Source organism: Hippocampus zosterae, chromosome 3 (genome assembly GCF_025434085.1).
Source record: "Hippocampus zosterae strain Florida chromosome 3, ASM2543408v3, whole genome shotgun sequence".
Classification (NCBI taxonomy): domain Eukaryota; kingdom Metazoa; phylum Chordata; class Actinopteri; order Syngnathiformes; family Syngnathidae; genus Hippocampus; species Hippocampus zosterae.
Window position 1 is genome coordinate 29,161,557 of NC_067453.1, and position 18,816 is coordinate 29,180,372.

Below are 18,816 nucleotides of genomic sequence, written 5' to 3' on the forward strand. Positions count from 1 at the left end.
CGGCAATCTGGAGAAAAGTGGGTCGAAGATTGGCCAGGTTCACCAGCAGCTGAGGAGAAGTTATGGTGTAAACTTCGAGATGCTTTTTCTCTCAAATATATTGCTATAATTATTTGTTTCAGATGTACTGTAATTATTTTCTGTATAAAAATTTATTTGGTGTTCAAAAAGTCTTTTTTCAAAGGAGTCTTGAAAAAGAGGGGTAGTCTTATAATCAGGGCCGTCTTATATTCAGGCCAATGCGGTATTTATTGATTGGTTGATTTTACTTAACGGTTTCTTTTTCGGAGTATTCTGATTTGAATCAGGGCAGGAAGCAAACAATGAATGTCAAATCCACTGTTTTTGTAGGTTAATGAGGAGCCGCTTTGTGGGTCATATAAGCAAAACAAAGACGTAGAAGGGATGTCTCGTTTTTGATTCAGACATTCCCTCCAGGGGCGGCACGGTGTCCGACTGGTTGGGACGTCGGCCTCACCGTGCAGAGGTGCAGGGTTCGATGCTGGTTCCAGCCCTCCTTTGCCGAGTTAGCATGTTCTCCCAGTGCCTGCGTGGGTTTTCTCCGGTTATTCCAGTTTACCTCTACATTCCAAAAACATGCATGGCAGGTTAATGGAGCACTCTAAATTGTCCTTAGGTGTGAGTGTGAGCATGAATGGTTGTCGGTCTATGTGTCTTCTGTGATTGGCTGGAAACCAGTTAAAGCTGTACCACGCCTATTTCGTAACGACAGCTGGGATGGGCTCCAACACGCCCGCGACCCTTCTTAGGATAAACAGATTAGAAAATGGATGGATGGACTTTCTCTTCATTAATGTCAAATTGCAATATCAGCTCTTCATCCTTGCTCATCAGTATTCCAAGACATTGAAATCAATGTTGGCCAAAGTCTGGATTTCTCGCATGTGTGGACGACCGGGGGTGTACGATCGCTTGCAGACAAGCAGCTGTATATGCACACTGTCACTCACATTTTCAGAGCAGCGGAAAAGACATCCTGCCTCCTAAATGAATAGATTGTTGCTTGAATGGAAAACTAAGGGATGTTCGGGCAGGAGAGGAGAGAGAGGGGGTGGAAGTAAAAGGGCAGGAATTTGGAGAGGAAACATAAATGGAAGTGAAGAGAATGAGGACGGAAGGGACACCAAAGGACAAACGCTCTTCATGAAAACAGAACATCTCGTTTCTTGCATGTTCTGGCGAGTCCAAATCGTCTGATGTCCCCTTGCGACCTTGTTTGTTCCTATTGCGCTGCTGAAGTGTATTGCTCCTGTTGGATGTGTTAATTTGTGAGCCCTGCCCCCCTTCCCAGAGCCCCCCCCCCACCACCACCACCACCACACAGACAATTCAAACTGTTTGTTCATACTTTGGCAAGGGACAGAGCATGCGGAGTGTGAACAGTTGAGCCCTGACAAAATGACATGTTTGCCCAAGGAGCTGGCACAGCAATTGTGTAATGGTGTGTGTGTGTGTGTGTTGGCGTGGGTCTGTCTATGTGTGTGTGTGTGTACCGTGCCAACCCTGCTGTTTACCGTAGGGGTTCTAAGAGAATCGTAGGCAGCTGGCAACCGTTGTTTTTTTTTTTTCTTCTTCTCCTTATCCGCTAGTTGCGGTGGGCAGTGTTTGCTGCTCCACTTAATGTATCGTAGGAAAACATGAACCTTTTTGTTGTTGTTGTTGATGTTGATCATGAAAAGATGCAATAATATGCCTCCAGCAGTGCGCATATGCTCTCGCAAATGATATTTTTTATGGACTCTTGTGAGCCATACGGTAAGTTCATCCATTAGAAGTAGAAATTGTAAACTAGACTCGATTCAACATTTTGGTGTTAATCCAATTTCAGGTCATCAGGTATCTAGGACAGTGTTGTGTATGCGGTTGACCAGGACTGTTTATGAATCGTGGCCATTGATAAAGGAGCGTTGGCGCGGAGTGCCGATGCGGATTTGGAGCTGGGAGTCGCGGCTTGGAGTTTGAAGCGGATTACGTGGGACAGGAAAAGTGAACTAATCTCTTTTCGTCAATGGATGCTACAGCTTTGTGTTTGCTTTCAAAACTTAGCTTGTAGCAGACGTGTGCACATTTTCAGCATGACGTCTCTGATCCACTGGCGAAAGGACACTTTGATCCTCTCCTCTTTCATCTAGAACTGCTTCAGACAACAAAGTGTATGCAGAAAATTGGTGAAGATTGAACGACTGTCTGTGTCCTATGTGTTGTCTTGTGTTTTTTTTGTTATTTTGACTTCAAAATGGCGCCGCGAGAGTGGCTGCCTTTCCAGCAGCTCCTATATTTTGTTGTTCTACTTCTTACTTTCATAACTTTGCTGCTGTGAATTGGGAATTTCTCCATTGTGAGACTAATAAAGGTTTTCTTATCTTATCTTATGTGTTTATTCTGATGGTTTGGTTCTTTTTTTTTTTTTTTTTAGATGTCTGCTATGAGTCTTATTCATATCAGGCAGAATGAACTTCAAACAACAGTCCAGGATTGCCGTTGGGTGAAAATTGACTCATGGTTTAAATTTCCCACTTTCCCGCCCAATTGAATCAATGCCATTATTGTTGTATTTATAGCTCAGAAACAACATCCTTCTTCAAAGTTGAACTTTATTTTGTAACGATAACTGGCAGAGCTTCTTTGAGGCAAACTAGATGCGGGTCGGGGTAATAAAGCACGGTCACCAGTGGACTCCTCTAGAATAATAATGTGTAGGAGGATCTTGACGACTAAATAATAATTTTGAGTGATTTGATCCCGTTAATTTTCTCTGCGAACATCACACCAACATTTCTTTCCTCTGTCTTGTTTTCATAGGCTTCCTGCCAGCGGCCCTGGGATTTTGACCGACTGTTCTCTTTTTCTATGCTTTCCCAACCAATTTTGGGGGGATATTTTGGATGGTAAACAATTTGGGGGCGACCCTTCCAAAACAAAGTAGTAGTAGTAGTTAGCCGCCTTGTGCGCTGACCACGCTTCGGCTTGTCAAACATTAGCTGCCAGGATGGAACGCAGCAGTTGGAGTGGCAGTGAGAGTCCCGGGGACGACATCGACAGATTGAGTGACTCTGGAGGAGACAAGACAATGGACGGGGACCCTGAAGGGGTGTGGAGCCCTGACATTGAGCAAAGCTTCCAAGAAGCCCTTGCCATTTACCCGCCATGCGGAAGAAGGAAAATTATACTGTCGGATGAAGGAAAGATGTATGGTAAGTGCTAATGAACTAAATCACTTCAGGAGGAATACTCACTCATAAATTGTACCGTTTTCATTTAATAATAGTCTGGAACAAAAATGCCCCAATGACCCGCCAGATACATTGATGCTGAAGTATTGTTCACACATGGATATTAAATGTTGCTTTCTATGTGGCTAACTAAAACAGCAGCACCTATCCAGACATATAACGGCTCTTCAAATAATACACGTGGAGGCTTTTTGGATGCCACGTGGATGTTAGCCCCTCTCAACCTGTTCCACTGTGTGGCACAATTGAACAACTCGTTTCCGCCAAGCGATGCATTTTGCAATGAATCAGCAAAATGCAAACATGTTACCTGCATGAATCAATTAGGCCATGTTCACAAATAAAGGCCTAAAACTAGGACGCCTGATTGGCTCTGCTATTATCACACTGTTATTATGCTACTGATGAAATGAAAACAATCTGTTCAACCCTAAAAGTGTAAAAACATGAAAAAAATGCACACAAAAAATCAGTGAAACAGCAAAGCCGCGGAAGGTGAACCGCATTAGAGTGAGGGATCACTGTATTGTATTGTATTGTATTGCATGGCTTTTCTCAAGGTCCTCCGGTTTCCTCCTACATCCGCAATCCTAATCGACAGAAAATTAATGGATAAAACAGAGCCGGACTTCTGTTAAAAACCAAAATTATGGAAGACATCATAGTTCCACAGAAGCGCACAGAGATGGCTGAGCTTTGAAATTCACCTACGAATATTACTGCGAGCCAGGAAGCTTCATCATTCCAAATCTAGCCAGAAAATCGGGCACGCCAAATTCAGGAAACTCTTGAAAGTTCAATCGCGCACTACCAAGACAATGTAAAGACTGTTCCATGAAGTCCACAAGGAGTGGTCAAAGGATTCGCATGTGGGCAGGCTTCCCAAGATGTGTTTCTCGCAGCGGGCAGGGTTACCCGTAAATAGAGGGCGAAGCTTTGTGATGAGCACATCCGACAAGGATGCACCCCAAGCTGGCCATGTAGTGCTGAAACGTGACCCCCAAGCCTACACTGTTACAGCCGTTGTCCACAAGGGAGAGCCGAAGAGCCCAACGGGTCCCCACGACACAGGGAAACCAGAATGTGTGTTTGTACTTGTGAGTGGGTGCATGTTTGAACTAATATAATAATGAGCAGATGGTCCTCTGGCTGCCACCAGCTGTGCCTCCCTCTCGCCCTTCTCTCTGCTTGCAGAGTGCTCTCTAGTGAATTCTTTATAATACCGTGTCAGATCGGGGCTTCTATGAGTAGAAAAAGAAGATCTTTAAATTGAAGTACTTCTTTTTCTTTAACTCCTGATGCTGCTGGAGTCTTGTGTGTGTGTGTGTGTGAGGGAGGGGGGGGGGGGTCTTGCTTGGTAGTGCTACATGACCAAAATCCATTTGGCCCAAATCCATTTGTTCTGCAGACTTACTCTCTTCTTAGTCCATTTTGAAGATTATCGTGTGGGACCTCTTAGTCTTATTGAGGCTTTTATCTTCTTGTTTTGCTTTTTGGACCCCGTAGTCTTTCTTTGGTCCTTTCCCAATCCCTCCTCATCTGTGTTCCGAGCAGCAGTGGTCAGCTGCTTCAGTGAAATGCTGTGATAAAGCCGCCGCACACCACCTGCTCAGCAACAGGCACAGTTTGTGAACAGCTGGTGTGCATTGTGAATAGGATGGTTTGCTCACATTTATCAGGTAAATCCAAATAAATGTTGTTGCTGCCTTGCGTCTGTTGCATGTGTCAACGTTTGCTCACACTTTTCACAGTTGTCGCTCGATACGCATGCATGCACACTGACAGCAAAAGCCCTTCTCAATTGCTAAGTTTGGTTACGATTAGAGTTTGACGTTGCCCTTTTTTTTTAAGCCAATGCACAGAACCGCATGTGAAATCTTCAGAAGGAATAAGCAACAGTTGGCCCAAAAAAATCAGACTAATCGGTATGATTACCACACAATAACTTAGTATAAGAACAAATCACACTGATCGCTGTTCATAAGTTCCAAAACATTTGGAAAAAAATGCTATCATATGCAATCTGGAGCCAAAGAAACATGACAATATATGCTATGTTATATGTACATCAAAACTTTGTTTCATGGACTGCCTTTTCCAGCATTTACGCTGTGACACTTTCATTTGTAAAAAGACCCATTTGGTCAGCATTTTCAAACTCCAAATAGTCAAAATATTTTTTTAAAACACCTTTAAAAAGCTCAAGCGACACCATTAAAGACGGCATACTTATAGAAAACCAACTTTTATACAAATCATTGTGTCTCAAGTGCGAAATTAAACATCCAAGAAAATCTATGAGCAAGCCGTTCTGCAAAGAAATGAACAAAACGCACAGAAATATTCGGTCACACGGTGAAAGTTTGTAGTCCTTGCGCTATATTGATGAATGAGTGCCACACACTTTATCAAGACACCGGTGGGCTGTTTTAAATCGCTGAAGCAAACTAAAGACAAATTCGCAAATATGTCTCCTTAAATCTTGATCTAAGCCAACAGTATGTGTCCAGATTGCAGATTTGATGATTGTTAAACTACCTAAAGCTGGCAAAAACGTGGAGTATTATGCAAGAAAAAAAAAATGTTGTACGCCTGTACTACTTAAGCGAAAACAGAACGCAGACTATCTGAGGACTCCTAAAACCATTTTCCCGACACCTCACTGTCATTAATGGTGGTTTCATGTGCCAGTAAAGTTAGAATGAGCTGCAGATGAGCAAAAAATGAAAGAGGTAATATCTTAGTGTGACATCTGGGGCTAAAAATACCCCCCACTGGCTGCAGGAAAATAGGCTGAAATAGAAATGGAAGAAGAGATGTGCATGGATGCCGTGATGTTCTTGTTGAGGAAATGCGTCAAAAATGATAAATGAGTTGTTATCAAAAAGGAGCAAGAATAACAAGGAGAATAATGGGGGATTTGTGGGATTATGGAGCAGAGATTTAATATAATCAAGTCAAGTCAAGAGTATTTCTCGAGCACTTTTAAACAGCCATCGCTGCATACAAAGTGCTGTACATGGAGCGATTTAACATACCCAATAAACAGTAAGACGAATCGGTAATAAAGGCGGTAGAAAGCACCAAACAGTAACATCAAGAACAAATCAAATAATGAGCAGTAAAATGACACATTATAAGGATCGACAATTCATGTTCTCCTTAGAACATGCTGAGTTGTGTATTTATACAACATTCACTCTTCCCAAATGCTCTTTACAGCATTTAATTCATACTCAGACTGCCCGGTAGTCGACTAGGTAGCGAGTTGGCCTCACAGTGCAGAGTTGCAGGATTCGATTCCTGCGCCAGCCTTCCTGTGTGGAGTTTGGTTGAACAGGCTGGTTGAACACTCCAAATTGTTCCTTGGTGTGATGTAAGTGTCAGAGCCAATGGTTGTTCGTCTCTGTGTAGCCTGTGATTGGCTGGCAACCAGTTCAAGGTGGAGCCTGCATCCTGTCCGAAGATGGCTGGGATAGGTTCTAGCACACTCCGCGACCCTTATGAGGACAAGCGCATCAGAAAGTGGATGGATGGATGGCTGTCATACTTAAACTGATTTTTTTTGTTTTTCCTGGACACAGTCACACCGGACAATTGTCGGTCAGTGCATCATCTGCAAATTTGTATTATTTCTGATATTTGGCTTTTGGCCAAAATCACATTTAAAATCATTTGACACCACTTGAAAATACTTAAAAAATATATATTTTGACCACTTTTTGGGTAATTTTAAATGTTGCATCCATGACGCAAATTAGTCACTGATGATACAGTGGTGGCGGCCCGGTAGTCCAGTGGTTAGCACGTTGGCTTCACAGTGCAGAGGTACCGGGTACGATTCCAGCTCCGGCCTCCCTGTGTGGAGTTTGCATGTTCTCCCCTGGCCTGCGTGGGTTTTCTCCGGGTGCTCCGGTTTCCTCCCACATTCCAAAGACATGCGTGGCAGGCTGATTGAACACTCGAAATTGTCCCTAGGTGTGAGTGTGAGCGCGGATGGTTGTTCGTCTATGTGTGCCCTGCGATTGGCTGGCGACCGATTCAGGGTGTCCCCCGCCTACTGCCCGGAGACAGCTGGGATAGGCTCCAGCACCCCCCACGACCCTAGTGAGGATCAGGCGGTTAGGAAGATGAATGAATGAATGAATGATACAGTGGTCCACTCGCCTGACCAGTGAGCGGGCAGCGTGGGATTAGTTCTCCCTGAGTGGCGGTGTGGATGTGAGTGTGAATGGTTGTTGGTCTCAATATGTACCCTGCGATTGGCTGATCACCAGTTCAGGGTGTTGTCCGTCTTTCACCCAAAGTTAGCTGTGAGAATCTCCAGCTCCCCCCTCTATCACCCCGTTCAGGCTAAGCGGTGTTGAAAATGGATGGATGGATAGATCAAATTACTGGTGTATATTCTGCACACTTCTTTAAAATGTAGTTATATGTGTTTTCTTCAAATTTTTCTTCCAATCATATACAGGTATCGAAAAAATTTGTCATTGACATAAAAAAAATGTCCACAAAAAATGGATTTGCCTTCTGTCAAACACTGATTCTCAATGTGTCCGTTTAGCCAGATAGAATCTCTAAGAACGTTACCCTTGGAAAAGGCACACTAAAAAACAAAGACACATCAGGGGAAAGGGCAATCCTTTGCATGGACTGATGCATGGTACAACATAAAGTTAACAGTTCACCCCAAGTCTTTCTCAAACACTCCATTTTTTTGTCTTATTATAGATACCCTCCTCATGTTTGTCCACACGGGCATGAGTGAAACCCAATTCAAGGCCAGAGTTCACATCCTGCGAGTTAAAACGTCTTCACTGCTGATTTGTTTGGGGACGAGGTCACCACGGCTTTGACCTTTTGTCCGAACGCTCCTCAGTCAAGTAGCCAAAACTCGTAATCACAATTTAGCGATGGAGGTGGCCAAGCGTAGCGATGGTTGTGGTTAAAATCATTTGAATGCACAGTAAAGGTTGTTCCGTCTTTTTGCGTGTTTTCTTTGGTTTGCCGTTGCTCTCTTTCTGTACAAATACTTTGATTAGAATCATTTGGAACAACCAATGTTCCTTAACAGTGAATTAAAATGACAAAAATTAGCTTCCTGTCTAGGGTCTGTTAGTATATTTATTGTATTCTTGACTGTATCAGAAGAATATTGCAGGGCTTACGATCAGAGGTTCCTTTGGTCCAAACAGTTGTTCAGCAGTTTAACAGTTGTATGTGTGTTCCGGGGGGCGTCTGTTGGTCACGGTTAATGACCATCTGACTTTGGCCTTGAAGTCTTTCACTGGGCAAGTACAGCGGGCGGCAGAGTCAGGAAGAGGGAGGGAGCAGAAGCCTATTCACTCGGAGAGGGACAGAGGAGGGGGAAAGGGAACAGGCAGAACAGAAGATACATCTACAGTGGGAAGAAGTGTGTGTGTGTGTGTGTTGGAGAGTTTAAAAAGAGGGAGGGCCAGCGAGAAAGATGTGTGCCGCAGGGTCAGTGAAGGATGATAATTCACCGTTAAGCCTGCTAGAAAGACCAGCTGGCCCCTCTGGAGTCAGATGTCAGCCTCCGCAGCCAAGGCTTGTTCTCTGTATCCATGTGTGTGTGTGTGTGGGTGTGTGTGTGTCTGCACGAACAAGTGCGTTGGCAGTCATGCATGTATGTACATCTAAGTGTATGCGTTCTGTTGTCAGTGGCAGCGTTTGACTGCTGGAAGGAAAACACCTGCACGGGGAGCTGTAGATTGTATCAGTCTAAGCTGCCGGCTGCCTATCTCGGTGAGAGTGCGATTGGTCAGAATACACAAACACACACGCGTGCACACATGGACACACTCACCATCTGCTTAGTTAGTTTGGGCTATTGTTGGGAGCCATTTGGGTTGTGTGTTGAGGTTTGGCTTTGTGCTGATCTTGACCATCAGTTAGCCAGCTGGCCTGATTTTGCTTTTTCACTTGATTGGAACAGAAAGCACCGTAGGACACCAACCAAACAAGAGACTAAACACTCATGTTTACTAGTTTGCAAACTCACGAACACATCACATAATGTTTCGGACAGCCTCGTCCAAAAAAAAAAAGAAGAACCCCCCCCCCCCCCCCCCCCCCCCGCCCCCCAGATGTGCTTTATAAGGCATATTCTACAAAGACTGAACACACACGCACACTTTATCCTTTATTGCTCCTTGGGCTGCGCTAATCTATACTAGCCAGGTCATGCTGTGCTCCCTATTCAATTGGTTGAATTATTCAGCATTGTCAGTGTGTGTGTGTGTGTGTGTGTGTGTGTGTGTGCACTCACACATGTGCACCCATGTAAGCATGGTTACAGCTGGCTTTGGTGCTTTCGTTAATCGAGGGGTGGCCAGTCTGCATGAATGCTTGTATTGTTGGGTCATGTGTATTCAGAGCCACGGCGTGTTATTGGGAGTGCCTGATTGTGTGTGTGTGTGTGTGTGTGTGTTTGTGCGACTCGAGAGAAGTATGATGATCCCAACTCCACGGTGTGAGGCTGCATGTTACAGGGTCACTGGATCGGTAAAGCCAAATCGTGCCACTCAGTGTCATCTAAATTGTGATTGTGACTAAAGAAAAGCTAAATATTCATTCATTCATCTTCCGTACCGCTTGATCCTCACTAGGGTCGCGGGGGTGCTGGATCCTATCCCAGCTGTCTTCGGGCAGAAGGCGGGGGACACCCCGAATCGGTTGCCAGCCAATCGCAGGGCACACAGAAACGAACGACCATTCGCACTCACACTCACACCGAGGGACAATTTAGAGTGTTCAATCAGCCTGCCATGCATATTTTTTGGAATGTGGGAGGAAACCGGAGCACCCGGAGAAAACCCACGCAGGCCCAGGGAGAACATGCAAACTCCACGCAGGGAGGCCGGAGCTGGACTCAAACCCGGTACCTCTGCACTGTGAAGCCGACGTGCTAACCACTGGACTACCGGGCCGCCTAAAAGCTAAATAAATTTGCCGTATATTTTGGACCTTAAAACATACTTAAAGTCATTAAATATCCTCAAAAAAATATTGACAGTGCGCCTTTCATCCGGTCCACCTTTTGTATGGATGGATAACAGCTCTTTCATTTGTTGTCTTTCATTCAAATTCCTTCCGATCGCATTCTCATTCTTGTCCACATGTCATCGCTCGCAGGTTTCCATGTTTTCGTTATACCAGAGCTCGAACTACTTCTTGCTTGCGTGTTGAAGAATCGTGATAAATGTCCTATTAGCTTAATGCTGCGGTCCAACCTAATTCATGCTAAACATTTCTGGCAGCACATTTCCAATTTTACAATGTGGGTCAATATCATTGCGGTCTGAGTGGCAAAGCAGTAAACAAGGTCAACAAAAAGTGACATTCTTTTCCCATTTACCCTCACATTGATGTTCCCGTTGTCAAATCGCTACCAGGCATCTGTGCTTTCGTCATACGGAGGTTGAATCTGTGTCTCAGAATCATGGGAAACGTAGTGCGTACTGCTTGGTCAGACCAAAACGCACGTTTGCATTGTTATGATGTGGGACCGTGAAGTAAACGACACAGCCATTTTACAATATCCGCCGGGGCCGAGAAAAAAAGGTTGGAAAATTATGAGTGCAGGCTCCAGCACGCCCGCGACCCCTGTGAGGATAAGCAGATTAAAAAAATAGATGGATGGATGGAGCTCACAGCTGGTAACCAAGGTAGCATTTAGCATTAGCCAAAGTAATAACAAAACTGCTGGTCACCAGTGCAATTACTGGCGTTTCAATTTTTTTTTTTGTCTGTTGGAGGATCCCCTCTTCTTCTCCCCTTGACCCCACCCCCGTGTAGTTGCACGGCAAACAAACGCGTGTCGCAGACACGTGTCGCTACCCGATCTTTTGTGTCTGCTCTGAACCTCGCATCATAGCGCTAAATCTATCGTACAATTAGAATAAACTATTTAACATACAATATGCCGCAATCCTTCTGGGGATGAAGCGGTTCATATAATGGATGGATGGATATTCAACATAAAATGTTTCACAAAGATATTGTGTCATATAAGGTGGTGCACCTTATGAAACAGACTCATTGTGATGCGCCTAATAGTCTGGAAAATTCGGTAGTTGTGCGTGTCTGTGTACATACAGTCCTGCAGGGGAAATAATTCCTGTTTTGTCTCTGCTTTCTAGGTCGAAATGAGCTTATAGCCAGATACATCAAACTCCGCACAGGAAAAACGCGGACAAGAAAACAGGTACGCAAGAAGGAGGGTGTTTGGATCCGGTCAGCATGTTTTTTTTAGTTTTTTTTTTTTAATCACTTCATTGTACCATATGTACGTGATAATATACAGTTTTGCCCATCAAGACAAAGTAAGTGTTGTTGGTTTCCCTATACTTAACGGTATCTTGTACATGTACCGTATATGAGAGCAATTACTACTAAGTAGGAATACCTCAGCCCTTGGTTCGGCGTTCCATCTCTGCTCACTCAATTGATGCATGGAGATGGATCGAGTCTGTTGTCAGGGGACTCGTGTGTTTGCGTGGAAAGAGTCCTTTCATAACCATGGTAACCCACTGTTGGTTGTTTCCTCCGCTCTTTCTGTCATCTCCCCTTCTCTCTTCGACTCTTTTTTTTTTTTGCATTGGCTTGTATTCTACTGTACTCTACACTATTTGTCTTACAGGTTTCCAGTCATATCCAGGTCTTAGCCAGAAGGAAATCAAGGGAATTCCAGTCCAAGATAAAGGTAGGATTGTCACGTTTTGCGAGGTGGTAGTTGGAGGACCTCAAAAAAGCAGGGGAGGCCAAAATGTATTTCACAACAATGCAAAGAGGAGTACACAGGAGAAACTAACTCAAAAACTCATTCAAATAACGTCCAGCAAAATCACAAGAAATCAAAGCAGCAAAAACCGAAGACGGAAACAAAACTTGACACGTGCACACAGCGACAAACAAACAATAACAACGAGCCGACACCGAATGGTCGTGCCAGGAGTCCTTTTAAACAAACAAAACTCATGACACAATGACCAACAGGTGTGCAGCTGCAGGCGGAGCCCTACAGTGCCACCTGTTGGCCATAAACAGAACCATGACAAGGATAAGATAAAGGAAATTATGGTCCAGAATAAATGGAGCGTGTTGCAAATGTTACCATGTTGGGAGTACCCGATAACAACTTCTGTGGCAAGGGAGTGTATGTCACACGAACACACGACACGTCTCCAAGTGCCTACTTCAATGCAGCCACCTCTACATCATCCCGCACATGAAGATTTTCTTAAAAACATACTTTGCAAACGTTGATCTCCTGCACGGACTCCAGTGAGTCTGTTTCCGCCTCTGTCATGTCAAAGACTCAGTATGTCTCTCCTGCACTGAATTTTAACGGAACGAGAGGAACCGCTTCCACTGGCCGAGAACTCAAGTTGGCTGTGTTCACTCCCACAATGGCGCAAACGCCCGTTTCTAACTATGTAGACTGTGATTTGTGCTAGATGTGCACTCGGGACAAAAATAGGTCCCCGGGAGTCAGCAAGGCAAGAAATCAAGAGATGGCGAGTGAGCTCCATAAGTCATAATTCAGGAGCTGCTCCGGCCCAAGTCTAAAAGGCTGAACTTCAATTTATAGCCAAGCCAAGAAATATACTTTTTGAAGAGATTTTTTACTGTCATGTCAACTGTTAATGGCTCAGTTCGTCACTCCGGTTGATACTTGCTTGTAGTTTGGATTGTGTGATGCTTATTTTGTCGACGGTTCTGTCACACGTTCTTTTATGTGTTTGCTTCATTGCAGGATCATAATGCCAAGGAAAAAGCACTACAGAGCATCTCATCCATGTCCTCTTCTCAGATCGTTTCAGCCACTGCCATACACACCAAGCTACTACCGGGAATCGTGCGGGCAAACTTTTCTGGAAGCACACAGGTAACATGTGCTGGCGTACACTCATCCTCCACTAAACATAAATACATCTGAATTAAAATCACGAAAAGCAACGTTTTTGTTGTTGTTTGTTTTTAAGCAAAACGGGTTTCCACAAAAAAATTCCACACTCAAAAATGTACAATTTTGATGCATTTTCTTTGATGCTTGGTTCTTATATGTCAAGAGTACTGTGACTAAAAACATATATATATATATATATACAGTATATATATATATATATATATATATATATATATATATATATATATATATATATATATATATATATATATATATATATATATATATATATATATAGGTGGCCCGGTAGTCCAGTGGTTAGCACGTCAGCTTCACAGTGCAGAGGTACCGGGTTCGATTCCAGCTCCGGCCTCCCTGTGTGGAGTTTGCATGTTCTCCCCGGGCCTGCGTGGGTTTTCTCCGGGTACTCCGGTTTCCTCCCACATTCCAAAAATATGCATGGCAGGCTGAGTGAACACTCTGAATTGTCCCTAGGTGTGAGCGTGAGCATGGATGGTTGTTCGTCTCTGTGTGCCCTGCGATTGGCTGGCAACCGATTCAGGGTGTCCCCCGCCTACTGCCCGGAGACAGCTGGGATAGGCTCCAGCACCCCCCGCGACCCTAGTGAGGATCAAGCGGTTAGGAAGATGAATGAATGAATATATATATATATATATATATAATTTTTTTTTTAATGTTTATTTCCTGTCTCAGAGATTTGTTTTGCTCAGTTTTAACGAATATAGACAAAGAAATTATAATATTCATTCACGGTATCTCAAATTTTTATACAATATAATACTCTCCCGATTCCTTGTGTATTTTTATTGGTCCTATAATGTGCAACAATGCGATTCCTTACTTGCTCTCATCATACTTATTTATTTTTTGTATTTCTAGCTGTGGCAGGGGATGATCCCTGGAGGACAGTCGAGTTCCTCCTCAGAAGAGTAAGTCACATTGTGCACTTTTTCAAGCTGTTTTATTGTTATTCGATATCAAGTTTATCGCATTGTAGTGTGCATGAGTGGCCTTTAATTAAGCAGTAATGTGTTCCCAGTTTTTGTTTTGGAGAAGATGTAGGAAATGGACCTTAAAATAACGACTTCAAAATAAATTATTTGGCACTTGGTTCTTGCTAGTTCCTAACAATGTACCAAACCGGGCATCGCTTATGTTGGGTTCATAATCGTGTCATTGCTAAAAGCGGGTACACATGCCAATTTAGTTGTTGTTTTTTTTTACTGCCGGTAATTTGAACCCAATATAAAGCAGAAGAAAAAGTAGTTGAAAGAATATGAGAAGCCATGATAAACTCATACAAACATAAAGTTTTGCACTCATAAATATTTAACAGATTTATAATATTGTCGACTTTTGACTGTTTTCCGAGCAGATCGGGAAGCGGGAGTCTGAATGTGCGCTTCTCGGTCACGTGATAGGAGATGAAACGCAGGAGTTAGCAGAATGAATAAAAAACAAACGTCTGAGAAAAGTTTTTTTTTATTTGCCGCATATCTTATTTTGAAGGCACGTTTGAATGTTAACATAGCGAGCAGAGAAGACTGCGGCCAGATAGGATGTTCCTTGTGAGTCATGTTTATTATTTTGTTTTGAAAATACCACACTTTTCATGCAGGTCATGTCATATTATATTGTTGTATCTATCCGAAATTTTCCAGTTTTGAAACGTTTCAACAGCAAAAAATTTGAAAAAGTGTTCACCAGTCGGGCGATTGCTCACTATGCTGATGTCAGCCTCGGACATTTTCAACGGATTCTTAAAAGCCGACAAAAGCAAACGTCATTGGATCAGTTCTTTACAAAACGCCAGGCAAAAAAAAAAAACGACTTCTGAGAGAGAACATGCACTAAAGAGTGCAAAAAAAACGATGAGGACGCAGTTAAAAGTCAAATGAGCATCATTTTTATTCTTTGGTGTATTCTTTGTCGACTCTCATTTATTGTGCAATATAAAATCTATATATAACATGCATTTGTTACATATTTTGATGCCTTTCTATGCTTTAGAAAACATTTTTTAGAAAATGTGATAAGTTGTGTTGCAACAGATGAATTCATTTAAATTTAGCGTATTTAGATTTGACCCTCCTGTCTATAAGAATAATCCTTCACGTCTAGAGTTCAAGTTGAAGTCACATGACTGCGCAACGGTAATGAGACCTTCGTAGCTTTTAGACCCTCTTGACCTCTTTTGCTCGTGCAAGTGTTCTCTCCAAGTCACAGAACACACCGTAATCCCTTTCAGTACGCCGCAGGTACAACGTGACTGGCCATGCTGTGTCTTGTGTCCTTTCAGCCTTTTAATAGCGCGCTTTCTTTCTGCCTCTTTCTCTCAGCATCAAGCCGTTCTCGCAGCAAGCCTACTCGGTGCAGACAGCAGGGACCACCACAATCACAGGTGAGAGGAACCGCACGACAATTATCTCTTTTCTCTGAAGCGAACAGGTGGTCCTCCCGCTTGCTCTTTCGGCCGCTGCTTCTTCATAGAGTAGTTTTTGATTGGGCCAGGTCACCATGAGGCTTGCTTTGAGGAAAAGGTCCCGGAGTAGAACTAAGTGGGTTCGTCTGTCTCCTTCGATTGTATATAGCAGTCAATTTAAGCTTATTTAATTGTGTATGCAGTCACCGACTGCTGTTTTTCTAATTTTGACAGTCAAAATTATGAATTTTGTTTAAATATCATAAATCTCTTTTTTTTTAATCTACCGTATATTATTTATATGAGATTGTCATATTGAACACAGTGATGAGGCTCATGGCTGGTGAGGCACTGACAATACGGTCACAACTACTCATCGGTTTTCATCAACTAAAAGCAGGGGTGGCCAACCCGCGGCGTACGAGCCGCCTGCGGCTCTTTGGGTGGTTCCATGCGGCTAGCGGGCTTTCACACGACAATTGTCGAAAACGTCTCGGCGATGGCGCTGCTATTCAAACAACGGTGCTTAAGACACACAACGTATTACGTCAGCCTATCATCATTCCCGTTACGTGATTGACATAGAGGGCAACCAATCAGATGATTGAATCGCCGCTCATGCGCAGACAACGGCGCTAAGTGCTCAGTGCTAAGCTAGTCAGCGAATTACCTGTTTTTAGGGCAGGGGTGCCCAATTCGTCTATCGCAATCAACCAAGACCCAGCATACTGGTCCCAAGTCGACCATGAGCGGTGGTAGGAGGAAAAGGGGGGGGGGGGGGTGTTTGTGTCTTAATGTTTTATTTATGGTCGGGCGCTCCGGCTGTTGCTTGTCGTGTGTGCGAGTGCATCGTCGTGTGTGTGTGTGTGTGTGTGGGGGGGGGGGGGGGCTCTTTGCAGTAACACAGTAAAAAAAAATTCTCTTGTCTCTGACTGGTTGGCCACCCCCCAACTAAAGTATAGACGTCATGGACAATTGTAAAAGATGAAATGGCGAAAATGAGATGAAAATGCTGACATTTTTATTTGACTGAAAATTGACGAGACTAATCAGAGTATGAACATGACCAAAATGAATAAAAACAGATTGACACAAAGACCAGAGAAAAACAGGCCAACAAAAACAACACCACATAAAGGTTCCGTGGAATACAGGAATGCGGTGAGATGATAACTAAAGTCAGGTTTTGGGTTTGGGATATTTCTGCATAGCGCGCGATTGCAAAGCAGTGTCATCTGGAAAGAGTACATTTTTCTCAGAAAAATGTCATTTTCAAGATGGCATGAATCAGTCTGCGTTTGTAACCTCTTATGCCACAATTTACGATGCCGCAATTATCGAAACCGCCCATGCGGGAAAAAAAAGCACTATAACAAACATGCAACTGTGCCACGTCATCTGGAGCGGTTCAGAATCAGAATCAATTATCAAGTGACGTAAAATACATCATCCTCACTCGAAATGATGGATTATTTATTTGTGTAGATTGCGACAGACGTGTTTTGCGCATCAAACTCGACTTCCTCCGACCGACCAATCTTGGAAGGCCATGATGAATTTGAAGTCTGATTGGTTCAAGTGCTCGCAGAGTTGAAGTTACATTGGCCAATACGACTGATTCAGAAGGCTCCGAGCAGATGAAACTGACATGGCAACACAAAAAAAAAAAAAAAAAATTAAAAAAAAAATCCAACAGAGTACTGGAAGCAGTGAAGCCTAGAGAAATAAAACAAAATGAAGAGAAGGCCTGACTGCTTGTTACTCAGATCCGTTTGATATTGTCAACAGTGATGGAATCTTTTTTGAGGGCTGTTGCCTTGCTTTAAAAAAAATGTAGATCAATGCTGTTGCGTTAATTTGCAATTAAACATAATTTAATAATTTATTTGTGTGTGTGTGTGTGTGTGTGTGGTTCAGGTTATGAGCGTCCTGCAGCCGAGTCACACAGAGAACCAGCATGGCAGGGTCGCTCCATCGGCACCACTAAACTTAGACTGGTGGAGTTCTCGTCGTTCCTGGAAACCCACCGAGACCAAGAAGCAGTCAGTATCACACACAGAAGGATAAACTGAGGATTTTTTTTAAATATATATATATATACTTGTAATATAGTGCTTGTAAATGTTCTCGTTGTGTCTGTCGCCGTCTGATTTGTCCATTATTTTCCATTCCTCAGTGCAACAAGCACCTGTTTGTGCACATCAACCAGAGCAATCCCAGCTACAGCGACCCCCTGCTGGAATGTGTGGACATCAGGCAAATCTACGACAAGTTCCCAGAGAAGAAAGGCGGCCTAAAGGAGCTGTTTGCAAAGGGCCCGCAAAATGCTTTCTATCTCATCAAGTTTTGGGTGAGCGCAGAACTGAGTTGAACTCGTCGCTTATTGTATATTCGCGGTTTGCGCCATCTTGATTCCAAACCCAACAAATTCAAATCGGCTTCAGCGTTGTCCCATATAGGGTTGTAGGTCATCCAGTAGTTTTCCATTGTGCCGGCAAGTGGGAGGGTGTGTCTAGGTTCTATATGTGTGATGTCTTTCCACCTGGGATATGGAAGCGGCGCAGTGACGAACACACACCGGCTTTGTTTGAACACCTGCTCACCTCCCCTACTCCCATGTTACTCCATCTCCAATTCAGAATACGTCTGACGTTAAACATCGCCGAGACCCGAGAGCTGTTGTGATTATTGGTGGACAATTTGATTGAACAGAAATGATCAGCCGGTGCTTCATTGTTGTGTGATTTTGGGATCATTCCACGTCAACCTCCCCACAAGTTGGAAGGCCACACCCACTTTTGGGATCCAGGAATGGCGCATTCAATTTTAGACCATTTTTGGAGGCCCTCATTTGTCATTTTAAAGTAGATGCAGACCTGTAAATTGTAAATCTATGTAGTCCAGGGGTGTCCAAACCTTTTGCCAAGGGGGCCAGATTTTATGTGGTAAAATGTCGGGGGGCCGACCTTGGCTGACATTCTTTACATTGAACAACAATATTGTTCAAGAAATTTTAGTAAGCCAGTCTGTTTCACATTTCCATTTTTATTTTAATTTCAACAATCTTAAGAATTTCTTTTGGTTCATTTGAAACCGGTCTATCACATGCAACTGCTTATTGACTTGACTTTTTCTTAAACAGAAGTCTCCTGAGCGCAAATTGATTGATTTGAAACATAAAATGTATC

General features: G+C 43.4%; 1 protein-coding gene and 1 long non-coding RNA gene across 2 annotated transcripts in view; one reads left to right on the forward strand and one right to left on the reverse strand.

The window, feature by feature from the left end:
* Nucleotides 1–18,816, reverse strand: part of LOC127598394 (uncharacterized) — a 164,867-nt gene that overhangs the window by 125,254 nt on the left and 20,797 nt on the right. The gene's annotated exons all lie outside the window — the stretch shown is intronic.
* LOC127598329 (transcriptional enhancer factor TEF-1-like) overlaps nt 1–18,816 on the forward strand; it is a 40,806-nt gene that overhangs the window by 15,258 nt on the left and 6,732 nt on the right. The window contains exons 2-9 of the mRNA XM_052062134.1: nt 2,824–3,215; nt 11,417–11,481; nt 11,917–11,979; nt 13,033–13,164; nt 14,086–14,135; nt 15,546–15,607; nt 17,546–17,670; nt 17,805–17,978. Of these exons, the coding sequence (XP_051918094.1) occupies nt 3,011–3,215; nt 11,417–11,481; nt 11,917–11,979; nt 13,033–13,164; nt 14,086–14,135; nt 15,546–15,607; nt 17,546–17,670; nt 17,805–17,978 (876 nt within the window). The 5' untranslated portion in view covers nt 2,824–3,010. The remainder of the gene's footprint in view (nt 1–2,823; nt 3,216–11,416; nt 11,482–11,916; nt 11,980–13,032; nt 13,165–14,085; nt 14,136–15,545; nt 15,608–17,545; nt 17,671–17,804; nt 17,979–18,816) is intronic.